This window comes from Apaloderma vittatum, unplaced genomic scaffold, assembly GCF_000703405.1.
Source record: "Apaloderma vittatum isolate BGI_N311 unplaced genomic scaffold, ASM70340v1 scaffold41754, whole genome shotgun sequence".
Taxonomy (NCBI): domain Eukaryota; kingdom Metazoa; phylum Chordata; class Aves; order Trogoniformes; family Trogonidae; genus Apaloderma; species Apaloderma vittatum.
In genome coordinates, this window is record NW_009714027.1 from 1 (window position 1) to 14,811 (window position 14,811).

The window sequence follows — 14,811 nt, forward strand, 5'->3', positions numbered from 1 at the left end:
GGCAGAATGCGAAAACCAGGAGGAAGCTGAGCATCCAGGACAAAGAGCAGAAGAAGCATGGCGATGCTGACTACGCGGAGAAGCGGAACAAAAGAGAAAAGAGGGAGGATGACAAGTTTTCTGGGGAACTGGTGCATCGGACGCCTGTTATAAAAATATCCTACAGCACTCCGCAAGGGAAGGGTGAAGTTGTGAAGATCCCTTCCCGGGTTCATGGCTCAGTCAAACCGTTTTGTCCAGAGCGTGTGTTGCAGAACGGAGGGGAGGACCAAGAGGAGACCAGAGACCCTGAACGATGTCGAGAAACCAAATGTTTAATGGACAAGTCAGCAGGCAGCCAGCTCGCTTCCATTCCAAAACTGAAGCTCACGCGGCCAGTGCATCCCAGCACGGATGTCCCGCCCCCAAAGATACGGCTGAAGCCCCCTCGCATGAACGACGGGCAGAACGTTTCCATTTATAAGGCGGAACTTATCGACGAGATAAACGTCCTTCAGAACAGCAGGGAGTCCAATCCTGGCGCGTTTTACAACGATGAGTCTGCAGACAGAAGTTTAGCGGAGATATCTTCAGGGAGTTCGGGTGAAGACGATGACTTTAAAAGATTTCCCCAAGGTAAAGATGCCATCGCATGAACGACGGGCAGAACGTTTCCATTTATAAGGCGGAACTTATCGACGAGATAAACGTCCTTCAGAACAGCAGGGAGTCCAATCCTGGCGCGTTTTACAACGATGAGTCTGCAGACAGAAGTTTAGCGGAGATATCTTCAGGGAGTTCGGGTGAAGACGATGACTTTAAAAGATTTCCCCAAGGTAAAGATGGACACGATAACTTGGCTTTCCTTATGAATTACCGTAAAAGAAAAGCAGATTCTTCTAGTTTATCAGTGTGTAGTAATGACAGTCTAGATGAGTCCAAGTCTTCTAGCTCAGAGGTAACATCACCAGAAATGTGTGACTTTTTGCCTGGTGATGACGCATCCGTCTCTTCATCTTCAAAAGATGAGCGTAAAATTGTGCCGCCACTGACGGTTAGACTGCATACCCAAAGCGTGTCTAAATGTGTCACGGAAGACGGACGAACTGTTTCAGTGGGGGACATTGTTTGGGGCAAAATTCATGGTTTTCCGTGGTGGCCAGCACGTGTTCTTGACATAAACCTTAGCCAGAAGGAAAACGGGGAACCTTCATGGCGAGAAGCTAAAGTATCGTGGTTTGGTTCTCCAACGACTTCATTCTTATCTGTTTCAAAACTCTCTCCTTTCTCTGAATTTTTCAAACTGAGATTTAATCGCAAGAAGAAAGGGATGTATCGGAAAGCTATCACAGAAGCCGCCAAGGCGGTAGAGCATCTGACTCCAGAAATACGAGATCTCTTAACGCAGTTTGAGACATAACTCGGCCTCCAGTATCAGGTGAGTGCTCGCCGGGCTAATGCTTCCCACAAAAACCCTCCTTCTGATTTTTAATCTACTGTTTGCATTTGTTTTTCCATAAAAACCGAGGTTGACGATTGTTAAAGGTAAATGCCTGGCTGTTAGTTGGCGGTGGTAATTTCAGAGGTGATCGGAACCTCTGGTTCCAAGTCTTGGGGGGGGACCATGGGAAGTGGGAGCCCCTGCTCCCGAGGAGGCACAAGGCAACTGGCTGCGTGAGGGAGCGAGCGTCGTTTGGGCCAAGAGCTGGTGACATTCGTCCTGGGTTACTTCTGTTTGCAGCTGGGATGTGGCAAGTCAAAAGCAGTTGTGTGTGGCTGGAGGGCTCCTAGACTTCAGTTTCTGTGATATATCTTTTAGTTTAAAGAACTAAAACTCTTCTTGGAGTTGTGATTGTATTTATCATGTGTGGGTGCTGTTACCCATGACAGTTAGGGGCCCTTGGAGGCCCTTTGCTCCCCTGCAGCTTCTCTGACCCCTCTGGCACTGATTTTTTATGAAGGCGCTTTCTTCATAGCTCTTCAAAATGATTGCACCAAAAACTGTCTTTACCTTTATGGAGATACTGGGGAACAGTATTTTGATATTTCTCGCAGCACTTGAGGTTTGGCTCGTGTCTGAAATGTTGGTGCGTTGCTGAGGAATGACCTGGATCACCAAATTAAATTCTTTTGGGCTTCACCTGCAACCTCTTTGTTTGAGGATAGAAGGTGGAAACATGAATGTGGGAGCTGAGACTTTTGCTTTCACCGGTTGCAACCATGGAGAGAGATGGGGCTCACTTTCTCATCCAGTGGTCAAAACTTTGCCCAGGATGAAAATTTGGTACCTAAAAATACAGGATGTGGTGTGACCAAGAGTAAAAATAACCGTCTGTAATTTTAGTTGGTGCTGCCTACAGCACTGCCCTCACTGGAGTCCACGGGAGGCCACTTGAATAAGGTCTGGAATTGTTTCACACCCTTCCAGGCATCGCTGGCTAGACAGACCTCATCGGCGGGACTGCTCAGCAAGGGGAGGGGTCAGCTTTTTGTCTGAAAACCGTAACTAATCGTTAGGGAGAGTCTTCTTGTCAAAGGTCTTGCTTTATACAGTGTGGTTCATTACGTTGTCCCCTAAATTTCTGCTTTTTCGTGCTGGGAGGGCAGAGTGTACACAGAGCAGTACTGCTCTTACCTGAGCTGCTGCGTGCGGTGGGGCTGTGATGGCCAGAGCTCATGTAGTCCCTGAGGGGGAAAAATGATTTTTTAATTATTTTTTGGTACCCTCTGTCATGGGGCTTCACCATTTGTTTGCTTGTTATTCCATCTCAGCTAGCCTGGCTGCAGTGATTAATCAGAGCATGGTGTGTTCATCCTGCGTGGCCAAGGTGTCTGGAGGACTGGACACCTGAGTAAGGAGAAGTGTGTAAGTGCAGGCGCAGCATTTCAGCTTCATCCTTCATCTTGCCCCTCCAAACGCCGCTTTGACTTGGGCTAAAGACTTTATTATATCAACAGCGTTTGGACTGGGCTCAAATTCCTATTAGCTGGATCTGGAGTATAAGTAAACCTGGCACCCAGGATACACCATCCTTGCTGGTGAAACGATCATGGTGGAAATCCATCGCTCCTGTCCGATGGAGAAGGAGAAGCAGCACCTGTTCCGGAGGAGACGAGGGTGTTGCAGACGTGGTGGGTATCCGAGCTGTGGGTGTGGAGCAGAAGGGGCAGGTCTGAGAGAGGATGTAAAGGAGAGCGTGTGGACAATAAGGAAGCGAAGGGATGGCCTGGACTGGACCAGAGATGCTTCTTTCCCTCTGAGCCCCTCGGGCAAGCCTGTGCGCGGGTGTGGGTGTGCTCCCCGTGTGCCGCTGTGTCCCCGTTCCTCCCGCTGCTGTCCTGAGGGTGGTTTTCTGCCCCCTGTGTGCCCGCGGTGAGCCGCCGGCACAGCCTGCCCGCTGGAGGTGACAGCGAGAGTTGGAGAAGCAACTGCAGTTGCTCAGAACTAGAAGAGCAGAGCAAACCAACTTCGCCTGCTCCGCATGTTGCGTTTGCTTAGACTCCTGTCCTGGGTTTAGCTAAAATCCCAGTCCTGTTTAGTGATTTTTTACTTTCCAGTTTAGTCTCTGTCCATGTTAGTGGCCGGCCCAGCCCTAACCTGCGACAACTCCCTATCAGACCAGCGTGTGTACTGCTCTGGTCCATCTCCTCTAAAACACCTCATCGTGTTGGTGACTTGCCCTGTACCTAATTCTCTCCGTTCAGGAGGGTTGAATTTTAGTGCTTTCCTTGAATTTCCCCAAGTCAGAACTGAAAAGTTTCCATCCGTTGCTCATCAACTGTTCTTTCTTCAAGGGTGTAACTTAAGTTTCTCACTGATGTTTGCAATTCCGGCGTCCCAGGACTGCGACAACGCTTCAGCTACAGTTAAAAATCTGAAAGCTTAGACCCTTTTCCAGGCAGCGCAGCCTCGCATCTGGTGAGGTGGCTTCTAAGAGCAGGGCTCTGACGTGATGCTGCACGTTGCCGCTGCACAATCTGTTGTGCTGTGACTTCCCCGGCAGCTGCGCGAGGGCTGTGTGACCGAGCGAGCACGCGAGAGGAGCCCTCTCGGGCTGATCCCGGGCACGGCGGGCACTCAGCGCTCCAGATACTTTCTGTCATGGAACTTGCTGGCACGTGATGCTGTTCAGCAAAGCGTGGAGGGTAATTGCTGGAAAAAAACACGTGCAAACAATAATTCTGGGTTCCCCAGTTCAGAAAGGACAAGGAACTGCTGGAGAGAGCCCAGCACAGGGACAGAGGTGCTGAGGGGGCGGGAGCATCTCCCACCCGCAGAAGGGCGCAGGGAGCTGGGGCTGGTCAGCCTGGAGAAGAGGAGGCTGAGGGGGGATCCCATCAGTGCCTATAAATCTCCAGAGGGGGGTGTCAGGAGGACAGGGACAGACTCTTCCAGTGGTGCCCAGTGACAGGACAAGGGGCAACGGGCACAAACTGGGAAACAGGAGATTCAGCCTAAACACAAGGAAGTACTGTGCTGTGCGGGTGCCAGAGCCCTGGCTCAGGCTGCCCAGAGAGGGTGTGGGGTCTCTGTCTCTGGAGAATTTCCAACCTGCCTGGACGTGTTCCTGTGGGATCTGCTCTGGGTGACCCTCCTCTGGCAGGGGGTAGCACTGGGTGATCTCCAGAGCTCCCTTCCGACCCCAACCATCCCGTGATTCTGTGAATTCAGGGAATTCATGGATGCCTATAAAACTGGAAGCAGTTGGATTAAATTCTTTATAACTTCGTTTGGGTTGGCAAAGCGAGTATGATAACTTTCACCTTACTCTTCTTTCCTTGTCAGTTTTTGTTAAGGAAGTACTCTTTTAAATCCTGTCTTTAGCGGGCAAGTAAAACAAGGTTTCTGGAAAGACAAGAGGCAACTAGCAGCCTGTAGAACTCAAATCTGTAAGGCCCTCTTGGGTTAGAGTAGTGCCAGGAGAAAAATACCTACTCGGCATCTTTTTTCTTGTGGTGCTTTGCAGGGTTTTCAGGTGTGTGGGGCCTGGAGCTGCCCGGGCACTTGGAGCCAGCTCCCCCCGCCCCGGCTCACTGGAGGAGCCACACCTGGTGGCTTTGGTGCTCTGGCTTTGACTTTTTTCCTGGGAATAAGAAAAATCTCTTGTGCTTTTGCATTTTGCTTTCTGTCCACTTCCATGGTAATGTCATATTTAAACTTAGAGCTGCATAACCTTCAAATTCCTCAGGTCAAACGCCTTCCACATCACCTGGTGTGTTCTGCCCGTGCTCCTCGTGCATGGCCCCTCGCCAGGGATCTCCCCTCCCTGCCCACGGCCCTCACCTGCGGTGACATTTCTGATAAGAGCTGCTTGTAGGTTTTCTGGTGCCTCTCTGCATGAAGCAAGTTTACAGTGTGTATATTCATTTCCTTTATCAATCTGGAAAACCCTTTATTCTTCCTCCGTCTCTTTATCCCCTCTACCCTGAAGCTGGGGCATGGTTAGACTTGAGAATACTGACTTTTGAGGATTTTGATTTTACTGCTATTAGCTTGATAGACCCTCGGTATCAGTATGTTCAGCCATTCGCCACCAGAAGCAGACAGCTACTATGCAGAGCAAAATCAAAGCTTATTGCACGCTTGCTATATATAGTAAGCTCTAACGTAAAATTTGGAACGTTGGGTTATGACTTCACCTTCAGAGATGTTCAGGGCTTTGTATGTGCATGCAGCCAGTACTGCTTGCCAGCAGCTTATGAAGCGACATAAATCACTTTTCTTTTTCCTTTTACCTCTTCTCTCTCTTCTGCTCTGCCAGTGGCACAAACGGTTCTATAACTTCCTATAAAGTTGTGGTGGTGATTGCTGCGATAGCTACATTTTTAAAAACACCTGCCTGGTTACATGGAATGTTTCAGCCCAGAAGATGAATGCCTCGGATTTTTCTTGGCGTGGTTTCTGGCTGGTTCAGTTGACTAAAACCAAGCATCCAAGTTAATTACTGTTTCTCAGCGTTCCTCCAAACAGCTTGGAGTCAGCGTCTCTGCATACTAATACAAAGTAGGAGAACGAGTCCAGAACAGACTGCATCGCATGTCTGCGTGCCCGGCGCTCGGTGGCTGGAGCTGCACGTCTGGCGTGGCCCTGCCGAGCTGCCTGCAGTGCTTGGGCTCGTGGCCACCGCGGCTGCGCTTGCGGACGTTTGGATGCACGCTGCTGCTCCTTGCTCCTGCCATCTGTTGCCCCTAAAAAATGTTTTCTGGAGGTGCCAGCAGGCTCTGCATTGTGCTATTTCTAACTGCACACGAGCTGCGCGGATGCCCAAGAGCGCGATCTGCTTACGCGAGCTGTAACCTCAGCTGCCGAAGGAGATTTGTATCGACCCGAGGGCTTAACAGCTCCCTGTGAGACACAGCGGGCTGCTCCCCGGTCCGGGGGTCTCCAAGCCCTGCTGGAGCTTTAGGCTGGTGGAGCAGCCCCCTCCCCAGTGCTGCCCCCCAGGCCGAGGCACTGGCTGGGCCTGTCGGGTGAGGAGAGCTGTCTGGACAGAGAGGCTGGAAACTTGCTTCTTTGAAAACTCCTGCCAATTAAATTGAAATTTCTGTAGCTTTTCCTGAATCGCATTTGTTTACTCATTCAGTTTTTAAACTGGAAAGGCTACAGGTCCCAAGGGGAAAAGCCCTTACTAGGGGAGTCCTCCTGCCCTCTGGGCAAGGCTCAGGAGTTCGTCCCGCTTCTTTTGCGGGTAAGCACGTATTCGCAAAGCGTGGAGCCCCTCTGAGTTGCACCTATGGAAAGGTGACTTCCGGCTGCGAAGGAATAGAGAGGTTTTGGCAACTTGGGGTCTAGCTCTGAGTGGAGAAGAGTGTTTGTTACTCTGAAGGAGAGGAATGAGCAAGATCTCCGTGCGGTAGCCGTGCCTTGTTGATGGCACAGCCGCTTGGCTCGTGAGGCCAGTGACACAGCGGGGTGACACAGATATTTTAATGCTTAGGTGTGAAAGGTAGGACTTTGAACCTAGAAATTGCTATGAAGGCTCTTAACTGTTGAAAAACTCACAAACTTGTTTTTCAGCCTTCATATGTGTTTGGTTTTTTCCGTGAGTGCCCAGCACTGCCACTGGGACCAAGGTGAACGGGAGCGTGTGGGCAGGGTAACAGACCTGGGCTCCTGCCTCGTCACAGGCTGAGGGAGGCTGCCTGCCTGGGTCCTGTGAGCTACGTGGGGATGAGCTGGGGCCTAGTTTATTTTTTTAAACCTGCTTAACGCATCTGTCTTGCGCTCTCCGCGTACCTTTACAGAATACGTGGGCTTTGCATTAGCTGGTTTGTGAACTGGCGCATCTCGAGATTACGTACATCTGAAATAGGCTTCTCGTGTCCGGCACCAATGACAGACGGGGCTTAATTCCTCGACATCTGGCATGCTTGTGCTCTTCGTACCTGCAGTGCCTGCACCCCCTCTCCAGCTCTTCAGTCAGTTGGAGAGTGCTCCCGGGCTTCTCCTGGGGCATCCTCTGCCCCGTCAGCTGCCCCGCGTCGGCTGCGTCGTTGCCCCGTGCTCGCTGGGTGTTCGTGTCTCTGGGAGGGAGGAGCTGGGTGCTTTTGTAATGAAGGCTTTTTTTCATTAAGTTGATTAATTTCTGAAGGAGGGAATGCTTTTAACTGACGTACCAGTTCCTGTTTAATCTGTGTGAGATTGTAGGATCAGACAGACTTGTTTTCTTTATAAAGCGTATTTTCTGTGTGCTCTCTGCAGCTGAAGAAGTGAGTTGTAGCAAAATTACTGGTTTAACTTCCCTTATGAGTGATGACTTGTTCTATTTTGATTCAAGCCAATAACTTGAACCTTTTCTTTGTGCAGAAACCAAGCCTTTCTAAAAGCAGAAAATCCTTGAACCTGACACAGGATTTTTTCATAGAGATGCTTGCATGATAGAGTCGAATTCAGGTTGAAGAACACAAGTGCCAGCCTCTTTGAGTCAGCGGGACACCGATGCCTTGGGAGTGAGAGTCAGTTCCAAAACCCCATCCAGCAGGTCGGGGACAGGGGTCCTGGATGCGATCCAGTAACCCTCGCCCGCCCCAGCCCTGCCCCCACCAGGGAAGGAAGACTGGTTTGACAATGCTCAGTTACGGCCTGAGTTAATGGCATTATGGTTAGAAAATATTCCTCAAAATAAGCCGCTTGGGTAGAGAAGACGAGCAGGCTTCTTGCTGCCCTTGGTTCCCAACCTGCCAGGACGTGCAGCGCAGCCGGGATGCACTAATGTCGGAAGAGAAATCAGCTTTCTGCACTCTGCTGCAGCTGTTAAATCTGAATTTTTGAATGGCTTTATTTGATCCAAAACTTCATTTTTTTCATTATGAATAAGTGCTTGGCTTCAGGAGAGCTTTCCTGGCTTTCCTTCTGACATGCAGCTTAGCGCACGGGCTGCTGGATCATGTTGTCCTGAGTCAGTCGGCCTGTTCCGTGTTCGTTGCTCAGTCGTGTGTCAAGGCTACAGCAATGTCCAGAACATACCATTTAAGCTCCTGCTCCATCTTTTTTTAACAGAAATCTCTGAAGTTTTTGAGCAGTAAAGCGAGGACATATGAGTGACTGTTGCTATGTTTCTTCTGCTGAACACGTGTTGAAAGTCATGGAATGGTTTGGGTTGGGAGTTGCTCCTCAGGTCGTTGTCCCCAGGCAGCCACTGCCAGGAGCCTTCCCAGGGACGCTGGTCGGCGTCACGCTTCTGTGGTGGTGCTTCCTTCCTTCGGGGTGAATATTGCAGAGAATAAAACCTCCTCAGCAAGGAAGTGCTATTTTTCCTGTTTAGACCAAATATTCTCAGTCTGTAATCTGTCTCTCGAGGGTCTACTTTTTGCAAAAACCCTTTGAGGGTTTTTCTGCCAAGTCCATGGAGCTCACTGAGGCTTGGGCAGGTCTAAGATAATAAGCCTGCAAGTGAGTTTATGTGCTCTTGAAAATCACGACATTCATCAGAAGGCAGTTGAATAGATTCTCCTGCAAGACTGAGTATAAATTTAGACTCTCTCGACTACAGGTAACAAGCCTTGTCATGAAACATCCCTGTTTCGTAGGAGTGGGGTGATTCTGCTAAACACTGGAGGAGTTTATGAAACCTGATTGCAGTCCTTCCGTGGGATACACGTTTTAGGGCAGATGTTAACAGTGTACTGAATCAGCTCTTTGAAGTCTCAGTTGTGTGGGCAATGCTGAAGATCGTTCTGGATGCTGAGTCTGGGAAAATCCGTGTCGCTTTTGGTTCTGTGCCTGCAGCAGAGCTGCTGCTGCGTGTGCACAGCGTTGGAAATGTGATCATCTTCCTGTGTTTGGTGTCGGTGTTCTGGGGTTATTGTGCTCTGTGTTTGGAAGGCACAAATCTCAGCTGCGAGGGGTTTTTAAAGGTCTTTCATCTTTTGCTTCCTAGCAGTAATCCTGTTTGTCAGGAACACAGATCTGAGTGCGTGTGTCCTGTGGTCCCGACTCGGCCACGTTAGTTGATTTGGGGCGGACGTGTGTCAGAGCTGGCTCAAACTGAATTGCGTTTGAAGTGTGGTGCTGTGATACTTTTGCAGTTGGAAAGTGTAAGTGTAGATGTCTTTGCTGTCTTCTCACTCATTTCTGTATCTCCAAGTCATTTCACCTGTCTTGTGGTTGCTTTACATGATCTTGAACACCAGTGGATCCTGCCTTGGAACTCTTTCAAGGCTTCCTCTCCATAACCAGACTTACAGGGCCAGCACAAGTACCTCTTGCATGCAGGGGTGCAGAGGAGGACTTCTCTCTTTCCTACGTTTTTTTTCAATGCACACATCGATCTCCAGGAATTTCAAGCCCGTCACCTGCCCTTACTCTTAGCAGCTGATATTGGGCGAGGTGCCAGGTGGGAGCCCTGTGACATGTCAGGGGTGGGAAGCTTTGTCACCTTTGGGGCTCTGTGATTTGGAGCATTTGAGTTTGCACTTCTGGGTTCACAACGATCATCTTGCGTGCTCTCGTTGCCCGAAGGCTGCCCAGTCACGATCTGCTCCGTGGGATCCAGTGCATTCAGCCAGCTCCGGACGGCTGCGTGGCCGGGCAGCAGTGCGGGATCCTCGGGGGCACTGGCTGTCCCAGGGGCTCTGTGGTGCTCCCTCAGCACACAGTTGCTTCCATAGCACAGGAGCAGCAGTGTGGGGTGGAGTTCCGAGGGGAGCGGGGTGTTTCTTGCCTCTGGAGGCTCGGGCAGAGGTGGCACAGCTTGCTCACACCCGTCTTTTCCAGGTACCTGCAAGTGCTCAAGACACAGACTGCAGCAGTCGATGAGCAGTTGCAGTACTTAGAAAAGCTTCTGTGCAGCTTGCTCTCAAGGGGAAAATAATCCTGTTTTACAGATCGTGTTTGAAAAGTGGAGGCAGATGTTCTTCACGTGGCGCTCTCTGTAGGGACTCGTGGCAGATTAACCTGCAGTAACCCACCCCGAACGGAGACTTCAAGTCTTTAAGCCCGAGCCTGAAGATTTATTGTCATCACTGAAATTCATATCGCGTCTCTCTTGGAGAAAACTCCCGCTCTTACGTTGGGTTTGTTAACTTTCTTCCAAAGCCGTAGCTGCCACTGTTCCTGCCTGCCGAGCCAGCTGGAGCCGGAGCATTCCTGGCTATATTTAGAGGGAAGCCGGAGCGTGCGCCTCGCCGGTCCCATCCCTGCCGCCTGCAGTAACCTCTCCCTCTTTCCTTTTCTTCAAGGTAACAGAAGACAAGAGCACAGCTGTTCTGCTAGAGGGTCACGAAGCCTGTAAACATCCCGACATGCTCCCCGGGGGAACCTGGAGACTGCCAAGCGTGTGGCAGGAGGATGAGTTTCCCTGTCAGATCACACTGCTCCTCATCTGGGACAGGTGACGGGCACCGGCACTTGGAGTTAGGTGGCTCTTTTGGTGCGAGGCTGGCGGGAAAGTCTTAAGGACTTAGAATGAGAATTTGACAAGTCCTGTGGCAGTGAACTAGGAGAACAGCAAAAACCACAACTCGGAATGTATTTATTACCTAAAAGTTAGCTATTCTTGATAAAATCCCAAAAATTATTGCTGCTGCTTATTTTACTTACAGATTTCACACATTTGTTCATTTTAAAGCTACCAAACTTTTACTCAATACTGTACTCGGAGAAATGTAATTGGAGCAGGACATGCAATAGAATGAAATCATTGTAGTGTCTTAAGTACAATGGACTCACTTTTGTGTCTATTAAAACTTGGAAAATGTGCAACACATAACTACGTGGCTGTCATTGCATATGTTGAAACTTTTTCCTGTTGTTCAGTGCAGAGCTGAGAGAATCCATGTTTTCAGGTATGTGAGCAAGCCATCACCTGGGCTGGGCCAGGCACTGAACACGCAGAGGTGCTCTCTAATAATGCCCCCCAAAGGGAAGAGAGAAGAGAATGAGGCAGACTTACAGATTGGAAAGCTAAACCAGCTTTAATGAAATAATGAGTTACTAATAAGAAAATAATGAAAACTTGGAGGGCTTTGTATCCTAACTGTGTGCTTTCCGAGGCACCTAACACAGCAGGCAGCACAGCCTGGACTTGCTCGCACCACGTGGATAGGGCTGGGTGCTTATCCCAGTGGCTCCAGCCAGAGAGTGGATTAGCTTTTTGAACTCATTTCTGTGGTCACACTTAGTCAGCGAGTGTAACTTCAGGTGCCTTGAACGTGTGTTGTTGGACAGAAAGGGTCTTCACCCCTAACACAGGACCAGAAACGATTAGCAGTCTTCAAAAATCAGAAGAGAGCCCCCAGCTTTTGTACCGGATTTAAGAGTGCAAACAGTTTGCAAGCTGAAGTGACCTGTGAACAAGCTTTTGAAACGGTATCGGTTATTTTTTTTGGTTTTACATTAGTCTAGCTTTCCCTTGAATTTCCTCATCCTAGAAACTTTAATTTGTTAATTAATTAATCTGTTGCTTCTGATGCCAGAGAAGATGGTTCTGAGTTGTCCCTGCAAGGTAAAATATTGTCTGCCTGTAGGTCGCCTTCGAGCTGCAGGATCGTTGCTCAGATTCTGCTTCCTGCTTGTTCTTCATCTGTTGCAGCGAGCACTGCGATGAACTGCTGTCGAATTAGAAGAACCAGTGGATCAAACCACACAAGCTCATGTTTTCTTGGTTCATGCTGGTTCATACTGTGGTCTTCTGAATGTCAGCAAGAGAGGTCAGAGCTTCCTTTTTCTTTAACAACAACAAAATTTAACAAGAGGAGTTCAACAGCAAAAAAACCCCGTTCTGCTGACTCTTGCTAAGAGCGTACAATGGGTCAAATGTCTTTCCCTTAGAGCAGCTGGAAGACTGTGGTATAAAACATTCAGACCAAAGCGTGGTGCTGAAACAGGACATCTGTCTCCCAAGACCAATTTTGGCCACCTCTGCAAACAAATCAATAAGCTTCCTGTTTTCCAAAAATACATGCAAGAAGGACAGCAGTATGTAGCGTGGGGATGTGTGCCTGCCCCCTGTGTAAGGCCTTTGTGCGGCGGCTGTTTACCTGGGCGCCCCGGAGCAGAGCGCTGGCCTGGCAGAGATGCGCCTCCGCACTCACTGCTCCCATGCGCGGACGAAACAGTTCCGTCTTTCTTAGCCCCTCTCTGCCCGTCTGCAGGAGTTTCTGTGTGGGTTTTCTTCTTTTTTTCTAGCATCTTCTCGAGCTAGGCTTAGAGTGAGCTGACAGCTATGTGAGGTAGCTTCTGTGTTTTCTGCTCACACAGTTCTTGATTGTACAAAATCCCTGCCAAAAAGCACTGCCAAGCTTTTTGGCTGTAGCGTTGCAGCGGTTAGCTGAAGGGAGTTAGAAGCAGCCTTCTGTTCATTTAATAAATACGATGTAAAAAAAGTCAAACCAAAAATAACCAAGTCCCTGCTCCCCTGTGCTCTCTGCGCTTGTCTGCCCGCATCCCTAACCACAGGCTGCTTCTGCCTCCTCTGTGGCTGCAGGAGATGCCGGTAACAGCCTGGCCGCTCTCCTCAGAAGGACAGCAGATGTGCGCGGGTCCCCTGAGTGGGCACAGCCGTCGCTGCGAGCGGGTGCTCGGTCTCTGCTGGGTGAAAGAGAATTGCGATGCCTCGTGCTTGGGGCCCCTGGTTTCCTCTGGGCCTGGGTGGAGAAGGTTAGCTCTCGGGCCATGTTCGTCCTCTAGCCTGGGATGTGGTTCCCAGGAGCTGTTTGAGAGGAGGTGCCAGAGGGTTTTTCTCGTGATAATTCAGCTCTGCCGGTATGGCCCCTGGCGCACGTAAATGTGCTTGGCCAGGAGTTTAACTGTACGGTGAAAATCCGTCTGCCTGCTGCCTTGCTCCTTGCTTCACCCCATGCCCTCGCTGGGACCTGGTATCCCCACAGGAACCTGCCCTCACAGGCTGCCCTGTCCTGCTCCTCTCCTGTCACCCAGGCGTCCTGCAGCTGGACGTGTGACATTCCTGGCATTGCTGGGCCCTTGGGAAAGCAAACAATGGGCCTTTACTGCAGAGACTCCTTGCCAGCGCCAAGGGGAAGGGAAAAACATCAGCGTTAGGCCCTGACTGGGTCCTGTGTCAGTGGGAACGGTGGAGGAACTGGTTTTCTGCTGGGGGGCTGGGGAGGGACTCTCCCCCAAAGCGGGCTGGCAGGCTGCGTGTGCTGGGTCTCCTGGTTTTGTGGTTTGCCCGCGTGGTGCTGGGTGACCCGTGGGCTGGCGGTGTCAGCACCAGCGCAGGGAGCCAAGCAGAGCAGTGGCATTTAAATGCTCCAGGTGAGTCACCGGGATTTTTCCTAAGAACCGCTACAGAGAGTTTTGGTAAAACTGCGATAACAGAGAAGCCAGTGCTTAGGAGGTATGTGCGCGGGGTGGGCACTGGGGACTTCTCTGTGTCAGAGGCTCCGTGCCAGAGGGGGGTCTAGACACCAGCCTTGAGTGTGGCCAGCAAAAAGCACAGCTCTGATTCTGCACACGGGGGCTGAGGAGCTGGCTCTCTCCACCTCGGTGAAAAGATGATTCTTTGGTTTTGGCAAGGCTTAACGCAAAAATCTTGAGGCAAATCACTTCTTTTCTTTTTAGTGCCTTGGCCATTATGTAGATAAGTGAAATTATTTCTCAGCAAGTGCAAAAGCATAAGCTGAGAGCACAGTGTTGTTTCATTTCTTAACTGATTTTACAAAGGTAATGTAGAAGTTTCTAAACGTCATTTTTAATAATGTGTAGTTTGAACGGTTCACTTTAGTCTTCTATTCTGTCAGAGGAAAAGATCTACTGGGTTAAAACTTGAGAGGCCATGTTCAGGTATAATAAGTGGTTTTTAGTACTCTCTGTAATAGGTCCCGTGCTGCCTGCTGAATGTTGTTACATGCTGTGAAATCTCGTTTTTGGTTCAATTTTCAAGGTTTCCCTCCTTATACTTTTAAAACTTGTGCATGGCATTAGTAAAAAGGCCTGTTTCAGGCCAGATCGATTCTCGTCACGCTAAAGGCTCGTTCTGGCCCCCGCTGCTCCGTGCTGCCTCGCAGAGGTTCCCTCCTGCGCCCAGCGCTGGCCCTCCAGAGCCTCAGTGGGGTGCCCGGTGCAGGCTCGTACAGTATTTTATTCTGATGTGACTCCAACCAATACCAAACTCATCGGTATTTTTCATAATAAGGCATTTTTCTAATTTTCTGGATCCGTAGGTTACATTTTTTATGGTGCACTGTGTCGGTGGCCTAGACTTCATCCCTCCTGTGGCTTCGTGCGGTGCCTGTGCAGGGCGCTCTTTAAATGGCCTTTTGCCCGATGCTAGTGACTTACAGAGTAAAAAACATGCGGGTTTGGTTCCATTGGGGAGGTTTTGACTGGTTGCCTTGTTGTGGTGCTGGCTATTGCATGTCGGGGCTGCC

The 14,811-nt window shown here is 50.0% G+C and overlaps 1 protein-coding gene across 1 annotated transcript; it reads left to right on the plus strand.

Annotated features, from left to right (window-relative positions):
* Positions 1–45: 45 nt before the first annotated feature.
* Positions 46–11,185, plus strand: PWWP2B (PWWP domain containing 2B; the record flags this gene model as incomplete). The annotated part of the gene is made up of 3 exons (XM_009868584.1): positions 46–523; positions 751–1,417; positions 10,660–11,185. Coding segments are annotated over 2 exons (1,127 nt in total), but the record flags the coding sequence as incomplete, so codon positions are not given.
* Positions 11,186–14,811: the final 3,626 nt, after the last annotated feature.